The 26900-nt window shown below is 39.2% G+C and overlaps 1 protein-coding gene across 1 annotated transcript in view; it reads right to left on the minus strand.

Moving 5' to 3' along the window:
• Positions 1 to 4915: 4915 nt before the first annotated feature.
• Positions 4916 to 26900, minus strand: part of CSRNP3 (cysteine and serine rich nuclear protein 3) — a 69636-nt gene continuing 47651 nt past the window's right edge. The window contains exons 2-4 of the mRNA XM_033860412.2: positions 23425 to 23684; positions 8703 to 8999; positions 4916 to 6684 (exon numbers count right to left, since the gene is read on the minus strand). Of these exons, the coding sequence (XP_033716303.1) occupies positions 5647 to 6684; positions 8703 to 8999; positions 23425 to 23684 (1595 nt within the window). The 3' untranslated portion in view covers positions 4916 to 5646. The remainder of the gene's footprint in view (positions 6685 to 8702; positions 9000 to 23424; positions 23685 to 26900) is intronic.

Below are 26900 nucleotides of genomic sequence, written 5' to 3' on the forward strand. Positions count from 1 at the left end.
GGCTTTGAATCTGGTTGTATAGACCTTCCTGCTTCCCATCATTCTGTCTGAATCACCACTGTCAGGATACAGAAATCAAGGCATTATTACACTTACTATCCAGACAGCACAAGGTTAGACTAACACCAGGACTGCTCACCAGGTAAAACCCAGTTCATATCAAACTTTTGAATTTGAATTTCTGGTAAGAAAGAAAAAAACCAAAACACTTGCATTGGTTAGAAAGGGGGAGGGGAGCCTCATGCTCCCCTTTCTATGAGAGGAGTTGAAATAAAACTTAGAAGTGACTGTTTTAAACAGTCACATTGAATATACAGATTTGGCAGGTAAAATATTAAAGAGCTCTTTTATTTCCATATTCATTACTTTTGACGAGAGTCTATCAGTCTTTTTAATATAAAATGTGTTTAAATCTTTAAAACAGTTTCTTTAGCATGCTGTAGCTCTGTGTTTTTATTTTTTTTAAGCATCAAATGATTTTTAGATCGGAAGGTGAAATTGATGGGGATAGTAGGTCACAGATGGGAACACCAACTGGGCTGTGAGTGTCCACATTGTAATTGACCCTTCTAGGTTTTGGGCTGCCATTTATGAATCTAGTTTTTCCAGTATAATAAAATTCTAGTTTGTCAGCTCTGTTGAAACTTTATGGTTCCTAGGAGACACCACCACTTACTAAGCTTATATTCCATCCTCAACCCCCCGACATGTCTATAATTCTAGTGAGTTTTCAAATTGCTGATATTCAGTTAAATTGTCAATTACATTCTTTAATGCTACGGAAAACATCTGATGAGCTGCGCTGTCTGTGCAAAGCTGTGGCATTTGGCTTAGGCATTTAAGTCACTCAAGTTAGCAGATCTCAGAAAGCATAATGTAATCAGTAGTTGCAAATTTGTGTTAGAACTAAGAGTGATCAAGGCTTTAAGCTTTTGGTGTTGGTTGTGGTAAGAATACATAGATTTGTTCCAGTTTTGAATTACAGTTAAGTCTTGCCTAAGAAAGCATGAAGGTACTTCCCATTTAAGGTTGGTATTTCATACACTGACTACAATAATATACTCTAAACTGTCTTGGAGACAAGGAGCAGATGCCATTTTAAAGAGAAAGATTAAGTCTGTATTTGGAGAAATGGAAGGCTCATGGCACCTTTTAAAAAGGCTGTCTCAACTTCTGAGGATGTTAATTTTCTACCTACTAATTCAATGGTTTGTATCCCTGGCTAAAAGTGAGGGCGCTGAATGACCAATGTGTTTTCTACAAGCTGCAAGGCAATGCCTTTGGAACTAGGAACTCAGGCTTAGCTATTTTGATAGGCTGTTTATAAACAGAAGGAAGAGTGATGGTGTTCTACATTGTTGTTTCAAAGGTTTCCTGAAATGTTTCCTGGGTTATGTGTGAGTCAACCTGCCTTTGAAACTGTCGGGTAGGAGTTTGTTGGTATAAATTTAGCATCACTTACATAGGTCTAACAGGGAAGAAGCAATTATCTGACAATCTCTTTTTCATTGGATTACAGTTCTTCTAGCTGAGTCCAGATTTAATTCATAAATTTCAGATGGGGAGAGAGGGGAGAAGGAGGGTCCATTGAGTTCCATTAATTTAGGCAAAAGAAGTTCTCTCTTTAGTCGCAGTTTGAATGTAATTAGACAAGAATTGATGTCATTATTTCTAATATCACTTTATAAAATCACAGATTAAAACGATTAGAATGGGACTTGATTATTTCATTCCATTTTTCATCATTATCATAATCCCTTAGAATTTGTAGTGTTTTCCCCCTCTTTTTTAACCACCTGGGACAGTTCCTCTAACATAGTAGGTGTTCAATAAATATTTGTTAAAAGAAAGAAGTGATACTTAGTACATTCTAAAGATCAAGAACAAAGGATTTTAACTTGTACAACAATCTCAGAAGTTTAAACAAAGAATCAGTGATATATGTTTATAGAAAATAAATCATATATTTTCCTGTTTAATGATAACCAAACCAGAATGTTGCCTAGAAGTCATCTGTTGGAGTATAAAAATTTAAAGAGCACAATCACTTATAATCCTCTTTTTTCCTGATTAATTTGCGGTCAGTGTTTCTGTAATTCAGCTTTTATTGGGGGAGGTATTGCTGGGCCATATACGATTGTGAAGATTTTAATAATAAAATTTAATTAGTAAGTATTAATTTCACATTTTATATGTGATTGGCACTCTGGGAAAAATATAGTTTCATCACAAAGAAAAGACTGGCTTTCAAAAAGTAACCATATTCTTCAATTAACCAAAAGACAAGAGACAAATGGATTTTACTAACGTCTTTATAATCAATGATCAAGAGATGGGAAAAACTTAAGTAATTCTCTTTCATTGACTTCTTTCTCCCAGAAGAAACCTAAAATGACAAAGGAAATGCAAGCTGCTCCAGCCACTTGACTTGCAAATCAATTTGGCCTGGATTATAAACTGGGAATTAAGCCCTAATAAAAAGTAGAGGGCTGATGCTAAAACAACAGGGACCAAAGCACGAAGCTTTGCCATTGACAGTGAATGACTAAAAAGCTGTGTGTCAAAAAAGACTATAATTTGGTTAGCTATACTACGGGGGCAATACAACAGCTGCAGGTCAGGTTACTGTGTCTTGGTATAAAGATCTGAAGAATCCACTGGCTGCATCCAGCTTGATCCCCATTTAAAAACCTTAGAAAAACTGTAGCGCTTTCCTGGCATGTGGGCAGTTTTTGTTGAATAGAAGGTCTATTAATGGAAAAAAAAAAGTCCATTGGCACACACTGCTCTCTCAGCTTTTCTGGGAAAGGAAGTGACAATGAAATGATTCCCTCATTAGTATTACTTGCAACTTTGAACCAATATTTTTAAACTATAGCTTTAAAAATTATCTTTATTTTTAAACCACATTTTTAGATCATAAAACCCAACCAGATGCTAGGGTGGGAAAAATTCAGTACTCATTACTGGCCATTGCCTAAAATCTGTCATTCGCCAATGTGTGGTATACACCTACTATGTATGTGTGTGTGTGTACGTGTGTGTGTGTGTGTGCATGCATGTGCAACGTCCCGGGGTGATTTAATAGGTAATCTGTGTGTGTAGTTTGTGGGAGACGTTTAGGGGTTAGGTTATGTATATGAACATTTGGAATAGAAGCTGTTGTGGCTGGAAGGTTAATCCTTCTGTGTGGCAGTGACTTTCCACCCCAGTTGGACAGATAGGGGCAAAAGCTCTGTTTTTGTTTGCTTGTTTGCCTGTTTCTAGGTTAAACATCTTTTTGGAAATGAAGCTACAAAACAGAGACCCAGCCAAACATAAACAAGTAGGTGTCAACCTTCTCGTGAAAATAAAGCTAAACTAAATTAAATATCTATCATTTCAGAATCTGGACTGGCATTCTACCCTTCAACTCTGCCCAGCCAGAGTCACCTCTGCCCCACTCTGCCACACTGTGTTCCAAGAATAAGCTGAATACTTCACACGTAGCTGCTTCCAAGGCTTGTAATGGCCCAGCCAATATGGCACACGTGAGTCTTTCACGTGCTCAAATGAAGGAACCATAGCCTCCTGTCATTTTCTTTTTGGGCCTGTGCTCTTTAGATTATATAATAGGGGGAAAAATTTGGAGATCAAGCACTAAAAACTGTAACTTTGTAGACAACATGGGATATACTATCAAGATTTGAGCAAAACCCCAATCTGATTAGTCCAAAGGGCTTGTCATTCAAAAGGAACATCCCTGCCCTCATTACTGCTACCTCCATAAGGACCAACCCAAAGCTGCTGTACTGTTAATACTAATGGTTCTAGTTTGGCCCAGTGGTGGGGTAGAGTAGGGGCAGGAACCAACTGCACAGTGGAAGAGCTGCCAAGTAAACATGTTTTCCCCAAATCAAGTCTTAGTAGAAACTTTTCCATTGGAGGACTTTCTCTAGATCAAACATTTTTTAAGTTCAGTGAAATAAAATAGTATTTTTTAAGGACTTGAGATCTACAATATATTTATATCCATATTTCCAAACATCCAAGTCTAAAAGACATAAAAAATAAGTAGCGATGCAGTCACTGAATAGCAAGGCATGTCCACATTTCAAAGAGGCATAAAATGTGAAATGATGTAATAGAAGGTCAAAAATATGAAACAGATTTAGCATAGTCATATTGCATTGGAAAAAAAAAAAAAGTAGAACACACTATTTAGTTACCTAAATTAATTTACAGGAAAACGGGATCTTAGAAGTCCTCCGACGAACCAAGCGCAGATAATCTAAAGGCGGGGAGTGCATGTTTTATTTCTATCTGTCCCCTTTAATAAGAGAACATGAGGTAATTAGAAAGTATTCAATGCATTCTGGACTGTTCTGCTAATTGTCCCAGGCAAGAGAAATCAAAATGCTTCAGAAAAGTAAGGCCTAGTTGAGTATTTGGGTAGAGGCCCCCCTTCAATCAGCTAGTCACTAAATGGAAATTTCATTATACGCTCATTGTGTAGAGATGGATTGATCACGCTGTAGAAAAAGGCTGGTTGCTGAGGTTCTGTCTCTTCCGTGTTTTCTCGGCCTCCTCTGCTTTTACCGAGTTAGGTCTTGAGAGTGGTGAAGGAAAACAGGTCATTTTTCCTTCATAAAGTATCACTGGGTGATTCCTCTATTTAATTATATGAACCTTATAATAGTTACAGATTAAAAAATGTTTTTTTAAAATTTTTCATCTCAAAGAGTTCTTAGTCCCCACCCCTCACAAGGTACCATGAAGGGGCACTAAAGTGCATTTTGATGCAGGGGAGTAGAGTTTGAAGGTGCTGTCCAAGCTAAGAACCAAGATGATGCTGTTTAAAAAAGAAAGGCAATTCCTTCTACCTCCATCTCTGGAGTCAACTGAGGGAGGGCAATGAACTAGACCCTCACCAGAGGATTGTCCTAACTGTTAACTTTAGAGAAAACTGTGTAAGGACCTGCACATATAGACTCATTTATTTGTCCAAAATAGCAAAAATAGGCCTATTTCACCCTTAAGAAAGTATTTGCAAATTTGATCAGACACGATCATAAAAATGTGAATGGATTCCAGAGGCAATCCATGTGGGCATGCTCGGTGGTACTAACTATGTGTCTTCAGCTTAAAAGAACATGCTGCTGTTCGTTTTCATCAAAACATGACTTCTAACTACCATAAATAAAATACGCATGGAACAATTAAATCTTTTTCTTACAATAATTACTTTTACATTAAAAAGTCACCATCATCTTCAGATATATCGAAAATTAGGACTCTAAATCTTATTATTTCCCAGTCTTAGTTAACAATCTTGCACAGGCCCGATAATCCAAAACTTGGAGCTCTGATCTACACAGCTTGGCAGGTTTCACACAGTTTCACAGGTAGGCAACTGTGAGATATGCTTTTTTAAAATTAGCATTTTCTATCAAAACAGTCTGAAATCGTTTAAAACCCTCATAGAGACTGCATTTGTGCAACGGCACAGTCACGTAGCTAGAAGGGAGAAAACAAAATACAGTCTGGAAGATTCACCACGGTCCAAGTTTTCTTGGTCCTCAGCTGAAACCACGATGAGCCCAGGAAATCCAATTAAATACAGTGCTTTACACAGGAGAAGAGGTGGTCCAAGAATAACTTAAGCTACTAAACAGGGACAGTCTCCACCACGGGCGATTTGATGCACTCTTCATGCAATCTGCTCTTTTCTGCGAGGCTCAAAGAATCTTCAGCAGGATGCTCTGAAATGTGACTGTCCCCATTCAATGCAGAGCCAAACCCTTCCTGGGAGGGGCCTTTCAAGTATGAGTGAAATTCCACTTGAGGATGATTGGACCTGTGTTCGGGATATAAGCTATTGCAGGGCACACCGCTGTCGTTTTCCGAAGAGGAGCAGCAAACGATGACAGAGGGGTTGGCAGCTGGGTAGTGGGAGGCGCCGTACGCCTCTTCCGCTTGTCGGGCATAGTCCACGAATTGCTCCGGGGTCATGGTGTAAGGCACCAGCGAGAGGGCACCGCTTTTGACAGTCTCTCTTTCCGAGTAGTTCTCGGGGATCTGGTTGGGAGTTCCTGGAATGTGGCTGTCTATTTGGTAATAGAGGGTAGAAGAGTTGGCATAAAAGGGAGCGCTTTTCGCGTGGCTTTCGTGGACGGCCGTGCCATCGGAGTAACAAAGGACGGAAGGAAGAGGGACCCCTTCGGCATGGGGACCCAAAGCTTCCACGAAACTGTCCCCTTTCTCGTCGTCGTCCTCCTCTTCCTCCTCGTCGTCCTCGTCTTCCTCCTCGTCTGACTCGCTGGGGGCCAAGCTTTGGGTGCTGGAGTCCGTGACTCCGCTGCAGAAGCTGCTACCGTCCTCCTCTTCCTCTCCTTGGCAATCTAATTCCTCCGCCGACTGCAGGTGCAGCACTGCAGCCTGGGGTTCCGTTTCAATCTCAAAATTGTCTGCGATGGAATATCCGACGGAGTGAGCCACAGGGCCCATGGAACTACTGTGGGCACTTATCTCCCCGTGGCAGCCGTTCAGCGTGGGGATTTGCTGCTCTCGGTTTTTCTCCAGTTCAAGTTTCATTATTGTGTGCAAAAAGTGAGTCCGGACACGGATAGGATTAAATTCAATTCTACCTGCTGTGTTACTACATCCTTCTTTAGTGCAGCCACATGGGAAAGACATTCGATCCACCTTGGAGGGAAGAACACAGATTAGCCCCCTGGAACTCTTACAAATCAAATAAAAATCCAGTACCTCAGGGCAAAGCCTTTGAAATCTGGGATGACTTAAACCCACTTACGCCAGAACAAACGACAATCAAACTGCAGACAGAAACAAAAAGGGAAGTGAAGGCTTAGAACATGAGTTAACCTAATTTTAAACCCATACTCGAAATAAAAATGAGTTATGGTGTGTAGTTTTGTTCATTTATCCCTCCTGTGCTTTCTTTACTTCTGTCGCCATTCTCCGTTTCCCTCTTCTCTCCATCCCATTAATTTTGCTCCCATTTTTTTCAATGCTTGTCCTTTCCCCAAGCTCCCTTTTTTTCTGCTGCATGCCAGCTCACAGGCTCAGTTTGAAACAAACTTACTGCCCTCATCCCCACCTGCTATTTTTAGTCTAAATGACATGACATTCCTCATTCTAGCCAGGAGTTTTTCTTTGCTTATTATAAAATGAACTTCTCTGCCCAAGGTGTCCATATTGACACCACCTTAGTATCAAGCAGTGTGACAATTCACTCTCATTGGTGTACCTTCTCATTCTTTCGGATCCTTGGTAGGTGATGCACGTACGCAACTGCAGGCTGCGATGCGTACGCACATTCATGACGGTGACTGGTGGATTTCTGTTTAGTTGCTGGCTCCCCGGCCTTCCCTACCCCTCCCCTTAGACTACAAGCTTTGGGAGAGAAGGAGATGTTCATTTAATCAATATCCCATGATTATTCGAGGGTTTGGACTCTGTAGATAGAGTGATTAGGTTCAGCAAGTGTTGTTGGACTGAGCTCTTCACTCAGGTGATGAGTGGAATTCTGGGCAATCTAAGGGACTCCTAAGATATTGGCTGGCTTAGATTCCGCCTTTATGCAGACCAGAGCACAGGCAACCAGAAAGAACTTGCCCTTCTTTCCACCTTATCCAAGCATGGGGTATTTCCCATGCAAGAGAGGGGAAAGTGGATTCTAGCACAGTCATCCCGGTTCCCACAAAAGTAGTAGCAGATGTCGAGCCAGAATCTATAGCTACTTTCTTACCTGTGATTCCAGTTTCTGTGAATCTACCTCAAGCAACTGTTCAGCTGATAAGAACTGTCCTCTCCTTTTGTCTGCCTGAGAGGCTCTTATTGAAAAAGTTGAGTTTCTGCATACAATAAAAACCCCTAACTAATCATGGCGCACCAATGATATAGATGGATAGGAACCTGAGAGGCATCTAGTTCAGGGGTTGGTAAGCTCTTTTTTTGTAAAAAGGCCAGAGAATAATTATTTTAGCCTTTGTGGGCCATACAGTCTCTGCGACAACGACTCAAGCTCTGCTGTAGAAGTATGAAAGCAGTTATAGGCAACATGTAAACACACACAAAAAATACATGGCTGTGCTTCAATAAAACTTTACTTACAAAAACAGGGCGGCAGGCTAGATCTGACCTGTGAGTTATCGTTTCCCAACCCCTGATCCAGCCCAGCCCATTCATTTTAGAAGTGGGAAAACGGAACCCAGTAAGTTTACCTGACTTGCCAATTTCACATCGTGGCAAAAGGCAGAGCCAGGAGGAAAACTCAGTTTTCTTAAGTCCCAGTCTAGTAATTTTTCCACTAATCTACACTACCTCTAAGCAATCATCATTTTATACCCCATGGATGGATCAGAGAATACAAACTTTAAATGTCAGGGATGTCATGATCTCCCTGAATGCTTGTAAGAAGACAAAATAAGTTTGCATAATAAATGAATCCAAGAGCAAACAATTTCAACTGACAACTGCAGCTTGGATTGCCTTTCACACTATACCATATATATATAAATATTACATATACCCCTAAATGTCATTGAATTAGTATTTCTCTCTTCTTGAATCATGTGTCTTGCCTTACCCCAGAATTTTCCTCCACGTGTGGGAAACTTCATTACATGGAACACAACTGCCTCTTTAGGGGTTGGTGTATAATGTCATGCCTTCGGATTCCTTGAAATCCCAATCCTTACCTGACACTTAATGCCTGCCAGGCTGCAGGTACACGTTTCTGGATCACAGAACACCCGGCAGTCACAGCCACAGTCCTCTCGAGATAGGCGGATGGCTCGTAGCTCATGCTTTTCCTCCACATCAATCTTTTTCACCCCAGAGGCCCGCAGCAGTGCTCTCCGTTTTTTTGTTGGCAGGGGTTGGAGAAAGAAGTACTCGTCTACCTCGGTGTTGTCTAAATCGATATCATCATCAGAAATGTCATCCACTGTAAGAGTGCTAGCTTCTTCAGATTCCACGGTGCCATTCTTCGTCATCTAGAAATACAAAGCAGCAAAAAAGAGACTTAGTATGGACAGGGTCTAAAATCCCTACTTCTGCACTTGGTAAGAATGAAGCTATTATATAACATTGTGTCCCCATAATCCATAAGTGTTTGTGGATAGGTGTGGGAGATTAAGAGGCATAAACTTCCAGTTACAAAATAAATGATTCATAGGGATGAAGAAAATGTTTGTGAGTCAAACCATTTCCTTTTACTTTTCTCTTTAGAGAAATTACAGGAAGGAAAATGAATGCATCAAAATGATAGGCTTTTAAATGGACACAAGACTTGTTAATTGGAACTCTTAACCTCTTAATGTTAGGAGGTATAGTTGCTGGAGCTTTCAGCCTGCGCGATGTGAAAAAGGCCAGAGGTTACAGATGCCCATCAGTGAAAGCTATTGTTAGACTCAGTTTGTGATGGGCAGATTTGATGTTGGAATAAATGTGTCCTTGTTCAGAGGTGATAGCATCTTAGCGGAAGCTACTGCCACCTAAATAAGCAAACATGTCCTTGAAATAACAACCCTGTCTTTTGGGCTCCAGAGAAACTATGTACTAGGAAGTAAAGTTTTGCTGTCCTGTGCTGTTGGGATTACAAACACGGTTTCCCTACAGAATGTTCCATGAACGAGAGCTTGATATGACGCACTTAGTCAGGTCACTGTGCTCTCAGTAAGACAAGGAGCAGAGGGCAGCGTGGCAGGCTCTTGCCAACAGGCAACCCAAACAATGAACTCCTCCCTCGAAGGAGTTCATAGGAAACTGCCCAGAGCAATACCTTCCACATAATAGCACCTGTGGACGACTGTGTCTCATACCCATAACTTTTCTGCTTCTGTGTATATTTCTTTTCTAAATTAATTTCACCCATCGGGAAACCCTGAGTCAGTATTTCACTTCTTACTGCCGTATCACCACATAATATATTTTCTTCATGAAAAAACATTTAGAAAGAGACATTTCCTCTGAATATAAGCAAGAACTATATTCTGGGAAGCAGCACAGGAATAAATGAAGAAACTCAGAGATTATTCAAGGAAGTTCTAGATAGGGAAGCTATTTTGATTCTTTAAGTTTTATATGTATCACTTCATGAACTTCATTAACTGCAATTATTACTATGCCTTTTGATCTTAATAACAATTCAGTTATTACACAGTTAAAATACCCTGGTGACACCAGACATCAGTTTCTTGTGTATATTAAAATATATTGCAAAGGGTCCCTGAAATGCATTGTCAAAAGCTACTAATTTATGTATTTTTTTATATTTCAGAGCTTAAATCTGTGTTCCTATAAAGTTGGGCATTTCCTTTTATTGGGTTTTGTTTCTTGGTGTGATCTGTAATTTATTTCCTTCCTTGGAATTTCTTTATAAATGTATTGGTTAAGCTGTTTTCATTTTTCTGTGATGTCCACTAACAGTAACTGGTAACATCACAAAAACAACAAAAAACTTCATTTCATATCAACAGGGTTTGATTTTTTAAAAAATAATGGTTGCTCTCATATAATACATGAAATCTAAAAATCAACAAAAAGTAAGACTTCAGCAAACATTTAAAAACGTGACAATTTTTAAGGCAACATGACTAACCAAATGGCATCTAAGAATGAAAAAGAAACAACTGTATCTCAAATAAACTACAGATGATGCTTATTCCAATACCGTATGATCCCACTCCTGGGCATATATCTGGAGAAAACTCTAATTCGAAAAGATACATGCACCCCAGTGTTCACAGCAGCACTATTTACAATAGCCAAGACATGGAAGCGACCTAAGTGTCATTGACAGATGAATTGATAAAGAAGATATATAAACACACACACACACACACACACATATATACATACACATATATGTGATGAAATATTACTCAGCCATGAAAAAGGATGAAATAATGCCATTTGTAGCAATGTGGATAGACCTAGAGATTATCATACTAAGTGAAGTCAGACAAAGACAAACATCATATGAAATTGCTTATATGTGGAATCTAAAACATGATACAAATGAACTTATTTACAAAAGAGAAACAGACTCACAGACAGAAAGGAAATTTATGATTACCAAAGGGGAAAGGGGAGGGGAGGGATAAATTAGGAGTTTGGGATTAAAATACACACACTACTATATACAAAATAGATAACCAACAAGGACCTACTATATAGCACAGGGAACTATACTCAATATCTTGTAATAACCTATAATGGAAAAGAATCTGAAAAAGATATATCTATATATACATATATATATATGAAGATATATATACATATTCAGTTACATATATATATAAACTGAATCACTTTGCTGTATACCTGAAACTAACACATTGTAAATCAACCATATTTCAATAAAAATTAAAAAAATACAATAAATTCTTCACTCATAAAAAAACAAATATAAGAGCCCTTAGAAATAAAATCTGCATTTCTTATTCCCACACTTAAATTACAATAAACAGTTTCATTTTTAAATAAAAATTCAATTAAGAATCTAAAAGTCCTTGATACACAGCTAGCTACATACTGTTCTTACTCTTGTTCAAGAACCCACAAGGGCCCTAATTTAGATTTTCAAAAAAATCTCACATTATCATTGAAGTGATCTGGCAAGGTTTTCTCCTCATCTATCCAATATCATCTCTGCCATTTCTAGTGAAGACTGGAAATATTCTAGTTCAACCCGGTTAATTGGCTTATCTCTTTGTCCTCACAGTTTCTGGTTTGGTTACATAACCACTGACAGATACTATTCTCTGCTGTCCCCTTGGAAGTCCTTCCCCAGCCCTCTCCTCCAGGATATGCCCATTTGCCCCTTTAAAACGCAGACCAAACCTATCGAGTTTAAATGCTCCTTTAAATCAGAGTATTACATACATTATTTTCAAATGCATTTTTCTATATTAGAGCAACGGGGCAATAAGTCAATGAGCTCTCTATTTCTGTCCATCAACTCATGTTCATCATGCTTTCAAGATCTTGTACAACAAACTCTAGGGAGTCTTCCATGATTTCCTCATCTGTTTTTGCTGACTCCTTTACCCCACTGGCCCATCTTCACAAGAATATTTATTTTGTACATTTTGTCTCTTTGACATGAGTGATACCTATAAATGTCTTCTTCCTATCTCAAAATAGAATCATTGAATTTTCAGATGTTAGTTCATCAAATACAGCCTCCTTATTTTATGCATTACTGAGGCTCAGATTAATTGTGTCCCCTCCAAGACATGCTTATAGAACCTAATTCCCTGACCCCTATTCTAGCATGCTTTTCCCTGTGTAAAACAGATAGATTCCAAGTTTTCAATGGTACCTAATGCAGTACAGGGACTGTAATGTGGAGTTAAACCTCAATGTGTCTAACAAGCTATTTTGTTTACAAAATAAATACATACAGGGTAACCAGCATATTCAAAGGAATGCTCTCTTTTGAAGTAGATTCCTTAGAAGCCAGTCTGGGATTTGGACGATTTCTATCTCAGTGTTCTTTTCCCAAAGAACACTGCCTTTCCAAGAGCTCAAACAAAGCTTGCCAAAAATGTGGTTTAAGGAGACCACCAAAGGATCCTGACCTTCAAGCCTGCTTGTGTGTGTGTGTGTGTGTGTGTGTGTGTGTGTGTGTGTGAGAGAGAGAGAGAGAGAGAGAGAGAGAGAGAGAAGAAGAGAGATTGGAGCTGGAGGTGAAAGAAAGGTGAGAGAATCATACATGAGACGATAATAGTAACAGTTCTGAATCTGTGTGTCACTGCTGCAAGCACTTTACCTGCGTTTACTCACTGACCATCACAAAAATCTCATGAAGTAGATATCAGCATTCTACCCATTTAACTGATGGGGAAACTGAGGCACAGGAATGCTAAATAACTTGTCCAAGATCATAAGCAGTGAGGTGTGTACCACATCAGAATCCTAAATATTTAACTCTACAGCTTGGGTTCTTAACTGTCTTGATAATTATATAGACATACTTTTTATATATTGAATATATATTCAGTGATCTTTTGTGCTTATTTTACATTAGGCTCTAAGTGTGTTGGTGCACAAGACATGGGTCTTGAAATCAATGGATTAGAGTAAAGAGAAGAGGAATCTAGTAATTTCAATCCAATTTATAAGGATTTCCTAGCTGAGCTTGAACACAAGGCATTGAAACCATGCAGGAGGGCCACCTTGAGGTGGGGCTGGTGATGGGGTGAGGAGGGTAGACTTTCACACCTAAGCTTGAATCTGAAGGTGGAGTAGCAGTTAGCTGAACAGGTGGAGGCAGAAGGTATTCCCCACTGAGCAACAACAGCTTCAAAGGCCTGAGATGGGACAGAGCATGCATTCGTTGGCTTGCAAATTAGCCAGACTGGCTGAACTTTTGTGACATCACTTCCTGTCTTGATCCATAAGCAAAAAACAAAAAAGTAAATAAACATTAGGTTTTCAGAAAGTAGCATCTCCCTTCCCCTGCCTTAGCCATTTTACAGGTGAAAAGTAATGACTTAACTCATAATTTGATTTAGTGATCCTTATCTTATTTTATATTTATCTCACATATATGTGCATTTATTTATACTGTATTGGAAGTATCTTAAGGTGTGTGTGTGTGTGTGTGTGTGTGTGTACTTGCTTTGTTCTAATGATGCTACTTAAGATAGGACTTAGTTCTTGAGCCACTGTGTAAACTTGTCCAGACTCACTCTACAAATGAAAGGACTATAACTTTTCTTAAACCGAATTGAAACATCTTACTTTTGCAAATCTGTCTGATATGTACTGTTACGTATGAGTAAACAGTTCCCAAAGCGCAACAGAGTAAAACCTTTGCCCATCTAAATACATTTGCGGGATGGGACACATTACACATTACTGTCAGAATCGGCAGAGTGATTCTCAGACTATCCTGAATCAAGTACCAGGTCAGGCGGGGGAGTGAGTGAGTGTGGGGGGGAGGGGATTATCAACTCAGCATTCAATCTTTTGTGTTTTTTTTTGGCTATAGCATGTAGTGGATATATTCCATTGTAAATTCCTACAAGATGAACTTTTTGATGAATTAAGTGCTTGAAGAAACTAATTTAGTGCAAAATGATTATGGAGAGGGAAACAATACTGAAAATGTGGATGGACTATAATGCTGAAAACAAAACAAAATAAAACCCACAGAAATAAAAACACTTCCCTTCAGTGGTTAAAAGGTGTTCTTAGTAATAAAATCTCCTGGTTATTACAAAGTTCTTAACACATGTAACAATGACAGTGGAAACAAGAATGTGAAAGAATAATTCAATTCCACAAACACTGATTCCTGCCTATTATAATGATGATGATCTGTATAATGAGTGGGCCAAGCTATCATATACTGAAAACAAGGTACTGAACTCCCTCCATACTTTATATAAATTATCTCACCTGATTTGCAAACAATCTTAGGAAGTATTTTTGCAGTTGAGAAAACTGGAGCTTTTGTTTTTGGTTTTGTTTTGCAACAGTGCTTTTTTCTTTTTTTTAAAATTGATCTTTATTGGAGTATAATTGCCTCACAATACCGTGTTAGTTTCTGTTGTACACCAAAGTGAATCAGCCACATGCATACATATGTCCCCATATCCCCTCCCCTTTGAGCCTCCCTCCCATTCTCCCTATCCCACACCCCTCGGTCATCACAAAGCATGGAGCTGACCTCCCTGTGCTATGCTGCTGCTTCCCACTAGCTAACTATTTTACATTCGGTAGTGTATATATGTCGATGCTACTGCCACTTGGCCCCAGCTTCCCCCTCCCACCCCGTGTCCTCAAGTCCATTCTCTATGTCTACAGCTTTATTCCTGCCCTGCAACTAGGTTCCTCAGTACCATTTCTCTTTTTTTTTTTTTTTAGATTCCATATATATGCCTTCGAATACGGTATTTGGAGAAAACTGGAGCCTTGAGAAGATAATTTGCCAACGTCTAGTTACATAGATAATTAGTGATTGCACTGAGAATCAAACTCAGGTCTATTTGACTCCAAAGCTTGAGCCAGGCTCACGAGACCAGTTTGGAGTTAAAATTCTTAGAGTAATAGGAAACCTGTATGGAAGAAAAGGATATGGTTGCAGCCACGCTCTAAGAGCTGATCTCAGCACGGCAGGGCAGGAGGCAAAGAGCAGACAAGCTTCCTTATAATTAGCTCATTCAGAAATAAAAAAATATATGACTCATATACAGAGAACAGGAGCTCAAAAAAGAAGACAGGAAGCCAGCTGAAGATATGACATTCTCACCAGTTAGCATTTCCTTTGAGTTTTTATTTTGTGGGCTTGCGGAGGTGTTCTTTCTAATAGATATGCCAGCAAAAGAAGCTGGTCCAAGTGACAGCTACCACTGTTGAAATAATGTTACTTTTGATTTCCTCAGCTGACTTTTAACTCTTTTACCCTGGCCTGCGTTTAATCAGCATAGTATGCTGCCTAATTTTGTAGTAATATATTAGTGTTGGTAATTGGTTTTATGTATACCTCCCTCATTCATTCTACTGTGAATACATTGAGAACAAGGACCATATCTGTCTTGCTCATAATTCTGTCTCCAGCACTGTGTTAACTGCAACCTCATACTAATTGATTAATAAATATTTTTGAATGAATGAATGAATATCCTTAATCACTATGCTATGCTGCCAGCCGCTGTATTAGGTATCAGGGTTTACACATGTATAACAGTGCTTCCATCTAAGTAGCTTCTAGTCTGCTGGGGAGATGACCATGTAACAAATATGATACAGTGTGGCAAGTTCAATAAAATGTATGAGCAAGTTATAGAAGCAGTGGGAAGGAGGAAATGATTGACAAATAAAATGGGAGGGGAGGTACAAAGACACAAAGTAGAATTATTTACTTCTTATTCTGATTCCACAGTCTCTATCAAGGAGAAAGACCTTTAAACAAGAAATGGGAAAACAGCTAGGAAGGATTTCATGTAAAAACAAGAGGTGGGAGAGAGTGAAAGAGTACTCAGCTGTTTTATGTAAGAATACCCAGGCCCAGGGTATTCATGTTTTAGAGCAATGAAAAAGCTTAAAGTTATGATTGCTCAGTCAAATATCTGTGAAGAGTCATAGGGAAAGGAATTAAAAGGTAGTCAAAATGCAAGTGAATTATTATTTTAAAAAGTGCTAATTCTAGGGCTTCCCTGGTGGCGCAGTGGTTGAGAGTCTGCCTGCCGATGCAGGGGTCACGGGTTCGTGTCCCGGTCCGGGAAGATCCCACATGCCGCAGAGCGGCTGGGCCCGTGAGCCATGGCCGCTGAGCCTGTGCATCCGGAGCCTGTGCTCCGCAACGGGAGAGGTCACAACAGTGAGAGGCCCGCGTATCGCAAAAAAAAAGAAAACTAAAAAAAATAAATAAATAAAAATAAAAAGTGCTAATTCTAGATAAAATTCCAGAAAAGATGATTTAAACAGATGGTCTGTACATGTGAAAAGAGGGAACAGTGACTGTTGCCTGGGCTCACTAGGGAGAAAATGTCCATTTGTCAAATTAAAGCCCATGAAGAATCTTAATATATAAAACAGACAAAAGCAAGAGTGAGGCACCCAGAGCCCTGACCCCACGGAACATAATTAGAAAACCAGTGATCTAGTCTTGAGATTCTCTGACAAAATTTCTTATGTTCTGTACATGGAAGGATGGAATACAAGATGATTAATAAGGGTATGGTTGAATGCATGGATTTTTAGTTAGTTGAAACGTTGAAAATGTTTCAAAGAACAGCGATGCTCGGCTCCTTTGCACCACCAATGAGGGATGTGGCACCTACACATCCTATCGGCAGCGGTGACCCACCTGGCAAGGAATCTCCAGGGAGGTCGCTGTGGGGTGGTGACAGGAAAGTCTCCCCCTTTTCCTCTTGAGGGTCACTACTCTGAGAGGGTATCCTGAACTTGGCCCTGTCTTGTTAAATATAGTTTTTAAATAATATATTGGATGGATAACTAAAAGGCAGGCTAATCATATCTTCAGATGACAAGATTAGGTTCATTAAAATAGAAAACAAAACTTTATTGATCCTTCTCTGTACACCATGTCTAGCGCTGAAGAGGATTCTTGCCCAGGAGACGTTAAAATGTTTTAATTTATGTAATGATGCAGACCTGATTTACCTGGGTTTTGTGTGTTTGCTTGCTTGTTTTTTGTTTGTTGTTGTTGTTTTACTTACCACCAGCATAATATGAACAAAAAAATTGATTAAGGTCCAGAAAGCTACTGTACCTTTAGTGTATACTGTGGATAGAGTATCCACGACTTGGGAGAATGTAATGTAACATACTGAACAAATCTCACTAGGAGTACAATGTCCAGATCGAGTACCATATTGTGAGGTGGACATAAATAAATAGCATTATATCCAGAAGAAGGTAACCAAGGCCATAAAGTGTCTGAAAAACAGCAGGATTAGTGAAAAGAACTAGGGATGTTTAATCTTATAGAACAGAGACACATGGAGCCCATCCATATAGCCTATTATCAAACATTTGCGTGTCCATCAACACTGCTTTCCAACACTTGGAGTTTGGAGAACTGGGACAAGATTTATTCTACGTCCTTAGAGGCCAGAATTAGGGTCAAAAGGTATAATTAGATGATAGCAGTTTGATCAACAGAAAGAAGAGCTTTCTAACAATTTACAGCTACAAAATGGAATTGGCTTTCTCAAAAAGCAGTGTGCTTTTATATATAGTAGTGTATATATGTTAATCCCAACCTCCTAATTTATCCCTCCCCCCTTTTCCTCTTTGGTAACCATAATCAACTATGCTACAATAAAATTTTTTAAAAATCAGTGTGCTTTGGGTTGCCGGAGATGTATAGTAAGGGGCTGGATATACAAATCTGCATATGTATTTGATGAAAGGAATTCCTGGTTACATGCTACGAGCTGGATAGATAACCTGGTCATTAAGGTCTCTGGCAAACTGAAGTAAAACATTCATATCATTTTGACATTCAGTCAAATCTTATAGTATAATTCTTTGGCTCATTAGTTGTTAATTGCAGGTGGCAAATTGGAACCAGATTAATCATGTCCTTGAAATGTTAGGTTGTTTTGTCAGCTAATAAATATTTCAACAACCTGAATTTACAATGAGTCTTTGGTTTACATATCGCCCCAAAAGTCACCAGAAAAGATGATAATATCAACAATAAGACATATAAATTTTTCATACATTCCTTTATCCTCCCTTCTGGTTCAGACAAACTTTGTCTCTTTTAGCAGCAGCTAATAAGCTAAATGAATCCAAGAGTGTGGCTGATAAATATTTAACAACTGGGTCTCTGAAAAAAAAAGGGAGGGGTGTTTCTAATTTGTTGTCGAATTTGTTTGTCTAATTGTGCTGTTAGTTTTGTGTTTGGCAAGTCGTACGGTGTGAATACTCCCATCGTGGGTGATTTTGAGCTACCACGGGGAAGAGATGAGACAATCCTCTTTAGTGAAGAATTTTTACAAGCTGGCTACAGACACCGCTGCATGAACCCCATATTTTAACCAGGAGAATCAGTTCAACAGATTTCTCCTCAATGAGAAGATCAATGTTTACTGTACAGGAAGAATGTAGAGATGTGATTACATATGCTTAAGTTTTCCATTTAAATGAAAATGCCAGCAATATTTTGAAAGAACCTATTCTTAAATATATTGCATTTGCTCAGGGCTGAAGCCCAGTCTCTCAGGATGCATCGCTTTGGTTAGGTGTGTCTTCTCTGTTCTTGTCAAAATAGGCTGTACATGTGACATGGCAAATGGAAATCAGAGTTTTGCATTCAGTGTTGGAGCAGGCCTCCACTGAGGGTTGCATTCTGGAAGCACTGGTGCTACGTATGCTCCTGAGTAATCTCTACAGAGGCTGACAAAGAAGTTCTGTAGGAATAAGTGGAGCTTAAGACTACCAAGATCAGCAGATTCTGACCCGTCTAATAAGAACTGTGGTATAAGGAAACAGTTAAAACCACATCCCCAAATTTTGAAACTATAGGTTAGAGATATTCGGTGTCAACCACCTCTCACAAACCTCTAATCCCTCCTATCTCCTAGGTATTTAAGAACTTTACCTGTAGGTTAGTTAAATCACAAGACTCTTAAGAGGATACAAGGGGCAGGGCTGGGGGTGAAGAGGAAGAATTATAATATTGTACAGGTAAATTTCTAAATGAATAACACACAGTCATAAATCTAAGATTTGGGGCGAAGGAGATTTAGATAGAGATATTTTCAAGGTTGCTCCTTAAAGGAAGAGTCACCATCTGGTAACTTTTTTTATGAAGAAAGACAGCAAACAACCAAGCATTAGTCAAGGGACACATGAGAAAACTGTATAGCTTTGGAAAACCTCTGGAAATGGTACAAGAGTAGAGAAAGGCTTGATCTTAGAAAGGAGAGGAAAAACAATCAATGTTGAAAAAACATTAAGAAAGAGAGTCCAGTGAAAGCTGTGAAAACTAAGGTACATTTCCTACACCAAGGTAGTAGAATCCAGTAAGATATAACCCCAGAGGCAATTCGAATGCCAAGGCTCTTTTGAAACATATAAATAGCCCCCTAATGCATTTTACAGACCCATGTGAAATGGGAATAAAGTCTAATGTAATTGTTCAACAATGTGGTGCAGATGATGAAATCTAAGTACTTAATTTGGAAAAAAGTATAGTATTAAGATGACTGCATTGATTACTGTGAAGAGTACAACATGTCTGAATGGGCTTGACAGGAAAAAAGTACTGTGCGCTGTAATTTAGAAATCTAAAGCTAGTTATTTCTTCTAGAAACATGCACTTTATTCAATATGCTTTCTCTATTAATTGTTTCTAGGTAATGTTTGGAACACCAATGCCAACAACAAAAAAGACACACTTGAACCCCCCAAATAAAATTGGATTTGTTCTACAAATCTAATTGCATATATTATTTCTTAATATATTTAACTCATAATTTGATTAAGAGATGAATCACTAAATAAGAAGACATTTTACAATGAAGAGCTAAATTTCTATCTTATTTTGTTTCCAAAGAAGCATCAAGAAACATCAAGATGCGTGTCTGTGTTCTTTTTACTAACCTTTCACTATGAAGGCCCCATGGGAGGAGGTGTTGTTGTATAAATGGGCTCACTATTTAGAACCTAGAGAGACACCCTGGAAAGACGCACAGGTAGAATGGAAAGAGAAACTTCTTACTCTTCTGGGGCTGTTGATTCTGAAGTAAGTAGGAAGGAAACTACCCAGTTCCAAGTCCAATGAGTTTCCTAGCAAGGGCTTAGGAAAAAGTTTGGTGCTGAGAGCTTTGGAAAGTGTTTTTTGTCAGATGCTGCCTTCTCTTTCCTTACTCAATGGGCAGCTCGCTGTCACCCACAGAGGGCCACCTCCAGGCAAAACCAAAGTGGCAAAGTTTGTCTTTAATAATCCTCCCTTTCCTCTTTGGACCCCTCTCTCAGCTACTGACCCTCTCTTGCTGCTCCAGCCAAAAAATGGAATCAATTTAGTCACATTTCGTTGCTTATGCCAGAGGTATATTTCAAAACAAACGTCACATTAAAAGTGAAATTTCAAGTATCAGAGTGAAATTTTTGGATAGGTAATGTTTTTGGATAGCTAATGTTAGATTTGGGGTAGTTAAACCTTAGACAAGCATAGTCAATGATATTTAAAAACTCATAAAAGTTAATACACTAGAGGAATCACAATTAAAATATATGTTTTCCTTCATTAATTTCCCTCAGCTTTTTTTAGCCAGTGAGTCCACATTGCCGTGATCTTTCATTCGTTTTATGTGACATGTGTTTCCGAGTTTTTGAATACTTTCAGTATAGGGAGGCTTAGATCAGATCACCTGAGAATCCCGTTATCTTTTTGCTTGATATTCATTTGGAAGGAGTGATGATGTCCTAATGCCTTTTGTTTATATCTTCACCAAAAGGGAAAGCTGCATGTTTTCGGTTATCAATGACAAACCAAGACATGACACCCACTCGGATGAATGTCTTCCCAACTTCCAAAACTAAGCACAATGACAAAAGTAAATCAATAATAGAAGCCTCTTTTTTGCTTCTTCTTTAGCTTGTTAAAAATAAAAGGGTAGAAGTAACTGAATACAAATTATAGTATCAGAATATATCATTGCCTGGTATGGAGGAAGGACCCTGCAGGTGTGTAGCTCCCCCTAATAGTCATGGAATGTACAATGTGCTTCAAAGGTCACCACAATAAATCTTCTCTCAGATAGAATTACAGTCCCCCAGCTGTTAAAAAACCACTGCACACAGTACCAAACCCCAGAAAGGGACAACTCCCTATAGGTACAGAGATTGTCTTTCCCAATGCCTATAGGGAATAATCAATTAATTTTAGAATAGTAAGGAACAGGATAACAAAACCAGTTTTCTATTGAGTGAGCCAGTTACTTAACATCTTTGTGCTTCTTCTTCTTTGGCTGTACACATGGTCTCATAATTTACCTACCAGTGGGGTTTTGTTAGGGTTAAATAATGTTTATAAAATGCCTGGCAAATAAAAATCACTTAATGAAGAGCAGCCATCACTATTGTTCTGCCAATATTTGAATCTGGAGAATGACTTCACCCTTTGGGTAGGGGGTAGAGTTGGTTTGCAGCGGGTTAGAAAGGCAGAGGGTGGATTTCAGAAGCAAATCTGAGCATTATCATTAAATTAGGCTACATGCAAAGCAATCATGGAGGACAACAGTAACAGTGTCTGGCTACCAAAAAATCTGAAGAGACTTTCATTGAAATCTGTCAAAAATACCACCAAAGAAAATATAAGGCACACTTTAGGCTAGGTTGTGTCTAGCTTCATTTAAGCAACTGCCTTCTTGTAAATTGGGAACAAAGCACATGCATACATTGCAAAATACATAAAAACAAGGTGTTTTGAAACACACATCACACCTCTGCCAACTGACTTCATACTGGAAACTAAAGGTACAGGTAACACAGATGTGCTTATGGTGCTTCTGCTATTTAACCAGTGATCCCTTATGTTTAGCACTCTGGATTTCCTAAGAAAGATTTCCTTTTTCATTAGATAATGATGGGAGAGCACTTTCTACATGTTGATAGGCTGATGGCTCAATACAAACATAAAGAGTGTCTCCGGTTGAGGAAAACGTTTTCTGAGCTGTGTTTCTCTCCACTTAATCTCTAAGGTGGCACAACAATAGTTATCTCCACCTGGACCTCTCCCAGACATCACTTTGATAACTCAAAAGCCTCTCAAAAGCAGTATCTCCAAAAATGATCTCATTATATAACCACCACGGCACTGCCCGCCCGCACCCCCCGGCCTGAACCTGCTTCTCTTCCTGGATTCCTTGTCATATCCTCGTTATTGAGAAAAGTAATATCACCCACAACCCATTTAGTTTTGCAAGCCAGAAATTCAGGAGTCATTCTTGACAGTCCCCCTCTTTCCCTTCCTAATCCAACCCATCATCAAGGACTGTCGATTTTATTTCCTAAATTACTCCCTCTGTCCATCTCTCTTCCTCTCTCTACCATCAGTCTAATCTAACCTACCATCATCTCTCTCCTGGACCACTATAATAGCCTCTTACCTGGTCTGACTCCATAAGCTCCCCCAACATGGCTGCCCCTGCCCCGAAACTATCCTCACATCATAGCATGAACTGAATCACATTACCCTGCCACCCCCAACCCCATGCTTAGGACTCCTGTATGACTTCTGATGGCATCAGGATGAAGAGGAAACAAATGCCTCAACCAGACTTACAAAGCCCAACCACCACCACCACCCCCCGCATTATTCTACTTTCTTCAACTCTGCTCCAGCCATGCTAGCTCTGTGTGCTCACCGTGATTCCTCCTGCCATGAGGCAGCTCCAGCTCTCCCTGCCGCCTGAACCACTCTCGCCAACACTTCCTGTCTATCTGTGCAGATTTCAGTTCAACCATCACTTCCTTGAGGAAACCTTCCTTGACCTCTGGACCACATCAATTCCCTGTTACTTACTTTCATAGCACCTTGCAACTCCCCTTCACAGCACTTCACGAAGATGTGGTTTTATTTTGTCTACATGATTAATATTTATCTTTCCTATTGATACGTAAGTCCCAGGAGAAAAGGAATCACATCTATGTTTCATACTACATAGTCCCAGCCCAAGCACAGGGTCTAGGATCTAAAGAAATATTCATAGGATGAATAAGTAAACAATGTCAGGTAAGTTTTCCACCCTGTTTTCAGGCGACCATACTGTTTTTGCTTTTAAAAAGCTTCAGCAGACAGTCTGTTGTGGAAAATGCCCAGTTTAATCTGTGGATCTAAATATGAAAATGGTTAATGCAACCAAAGTGAGGTAAGGATGGGGGGGTTGGCAAAAAAAAAAAAGTGAGCGTCTAAGGTTTTTTTACCTTTAGCTTTAAAGAATTCAGTTTTTCCTCCCTGAGGTGTTCTCTCAGCATCTCGCGGTGAAGCCTCTCCTGCTCTCTGGCAAATTCGCCCAGGGTGTACTGGCGCACGCTGTTGTGACGGCTAGACATGCCCAGGGTGCTGCCGCCTTGGCTGGGCACGCTCGTGAAGCCCTGCCTCCTGGTGAAGTAGTACACGGTGACACAACTGAAATGTACATTCTTCGTCCTCAGCCGCTTCTCCCTTTTAAGGATGGAGGAAGCTGAAAGGGAAAGAGACAGTTCAGTGAACAGCCAGGGCAGCAGTCTTCAGAAGAGGCGAAGAATTAGAAATTGCCACTCGATGATCTTCAATCTATGGTCAACCTTTTCTGGCTGGGAGACACTAAAAATGTGGTCTCTCAGAGTTGGCACCGATTTCTCTTTCCTTTCCTCTATTTTCTTCCAGCTGTGGCAGAGTAGACTTTTAAGTCCTTCTATAATGGTAGTCTAAGCAAACTTTTAGGAAAGTTGCCAGTAGTCTGTGGATCAGTGGCACAATTTAATTTCTCATTTCCCCTAACCTTTTAAGTTTTACTTTTATGGTTTTCACATGAGCCGTAGCATACTATAATCAGAAAAGACACATACTACAAACGCTTTGGCTCTTATTTTGATATGGAAGGCATCTGGCATGAAAAACATGTCTGTTTCTAAATTTTAGAAAATTCCAAAAAGCAGTAAAAATGTACACCAAAAAAGGCTCAAAGGCACCATTTAGGTATTTTTATAACCTAAATCTAACCAAGCTTTCATTTGATGAAAACTCCAATAAATAACATTACAGACAGTGGGATTTTAATCCAAGTATACACTGAGAAAATTGAAAACGTCATGAGATATATCAGAACTTTTATTACTAGTTACAGGGAAATCAAGATGCACAGAGCACGATGGAACGTTGAGATACACACTGTATTTGAGGGAAAAGAGAGCTACACGTTATAATCCTGACCTTTTGGAGTTGGAAGACATGCTAGACATCATCTAGCCCAGTCTTTTTCTTTTGTAGTGAAGTAACCCGGTCTTACAGAATTGGAGCTATCTCTTTCATGAAGAAAGAAATGAATGAAATAGACAGAAAGAAACAATGGACTCCCTGGACGTAAAAAAATACATATATGAGCTAACATTTATGGACTATGCAGAGAACTCTACATGAATTATCTCATCTTATCCTTATAACTCCTTGTGTTGAAATTACCCATGTCTCCATTTGAGGAAACCAATCCACCAAAGGTTAAATAACATGGCCAAGGTCACATAACTAGTGGTGAAACTGGGATTCATTATTCAAGAGCCCAGTCTTTTAACCATCATTTCACAGTAGAGAGCTGAGGTCATGCTAAGGGAGCTGAACAAGGCTGAGATTTGGTGTCACATTGCTTCTGGTAGATGTCAACTGCTGCAGACTCCAAAGATGACTTTTTTTTGGGGGGGTGTATATCTCTTTTTAAAAAATGTTTTATTTTTATACACTTTTTAAAGGTTTCTTCCCATTTACAGTTATTTCAAAATATTGGCTATATTCCCTGCATTGTACAATACATCCTTGCACCCATTTTACACTCAATAGTTTATACCTCCCACTCTCCCATCCTTTTATTGTCCCTCCCCCCTTCCCCACTGGCAATCACTGGTTTGTTCTCTATATTTGTGAGTCTGCTTCTTTTATATTATATTCACTAATTTGCTGTATTTTTTAGATTCCACATACAAGTGATATCATATGGTATTTATCTTTCTCTGACTTATTTCACTTAGCATAATGCCCTCCAAGTCCATCCATGTTGCTGCAAATGGCAACATTTTGTCCTTTTTTATGGCTGACTAGTATTCCATCATATATATATACCACAGCTTCTTTATCCATTCATCTGTTGATGGACACTTAGGATGTTTCCATACCTTGGCTATTATAAATAAAGCTGCTATAAACATTGGGGTGCATGTATCTTTACGAATTAGTGTTTTTGGTTTTTTTGGATATATATCCAGTTCATATGGTAGTTCTATTTTTAGTTTTTTTTTGAGAAACTTCTGTACTGTTTTCCATAGTAGCTGCACCAATTTACATTCCCACCAAAAGTGTACAAGGGTTCCCTTTTCTCCACATCCTCCCAAAATTTGTTATTTGTAGACCAAAGATGATTTCTATTTGGAAGGCTGTATAAGCAATGAAGGAAAAGTGAATACAGCATCACTTTGGATTTATATAAGAATATTCTTTCAAGGGGTTCAAGTTCATTTATCTCATTTTTCCCCCATAAAACTCTCAAGCCAAATACAGAGAGGTGCTATGACACATCTCATTTCAAGGATTTACTTATTCGATAAATATAAACCAAGGGCCTACTACATGCCAGGCACTTTCTAAATGATTGGACATACTGGTGAAAAAAACAGATGGTGATCCCTGCCTGTACGGAACTTCCACTTCCAGTGATGAGAAACTCAGACAGAAGAAACAGACTCAAAGATTACAGAGCAAGAGAAGGAGGACATTTGGGCAAGAATTTAGCTTTCCCAACTTTCTCTCCTCTTTATTGCTTTACCTCTCCAGAAGAGATTGCCAGGAAGCAAATGCTTTCAAGCATGTACGTAGTTCTCCCATTTATTTATGTACACGTTCACGGCAAAATACTTGTACTCCTGGCAGCAGTGACAATTTTCAACTTAGATTTAGAAGCTCTGATCTGCTTCATAACTGTATGTTTAAATCATCTCAAAACAGAGAAGAATTTGTCAAAATGTAAAAGATCACTGTAAAAAGCAAAATTCCATAATCTGCCCAGTAATCTGCTACCCTATCTGACAGCCTCATCCGTCACCACCTTACAGCAGGCTAGAGACTCTGCTTTTTGGGTGATAACTTTCAACCTAATTTACATCATACAAATGATGCCCTGAAGACATTATCTTTCAAGGCCATAATTTACAAATGAAATAAAAACATTTTAATGTACTCATTTAAAATAATTACTATAAACACCTCTGATAATTTTATTACTTATTTTTTAGACAATTCATAGTACTCTAGACAAATTTCCTTTTAAAAAAATTTACTTAGATTTTGTACCTGTATTTTTAGATTATAAGAATTCTTCATGGACTTCCCTGGTGGAGCAGTGATTAAGAATCTGCCTACCAATGCAGGGGACATGGGTTTAAGCCCTGGTCCAGGAAGATCCCACATGCCACGGAGCAAATAAGGCTGGGCGCCACAACTACTGAGCCCACATGCCACAACTTATGAAGTCTGCACACCTAGAGCCCATGCTCCGCAACAAGAGAAGCCACCACAATGAGAAGCCTGCACACCGAACTGAAGAGTAGCCCCGGCTCGCCGCAACTAGAGAAAGCCTGCGCGCAGCAACGAAGACCCAACGCAGCCAAAAATAAATTTATTTAAAAAAAAAAATCCTTCAACCTTCTGGATG

Source organism: Tursiops truncatus, chromosome 7 (genome assembly GCF_011762595.2).
Source record: "Tursiops truncatus isolate mTurTru1 chromosome 7, mTurTru1.mat.Y, whole genome shotgun sequence".
Classification (NCBI taxonomy): Eukaryota; Metazoa; Chordata; class Mammalia; order Artiodactyla; family Delphinidae; genus Tursiops; species Tursiops truncatus.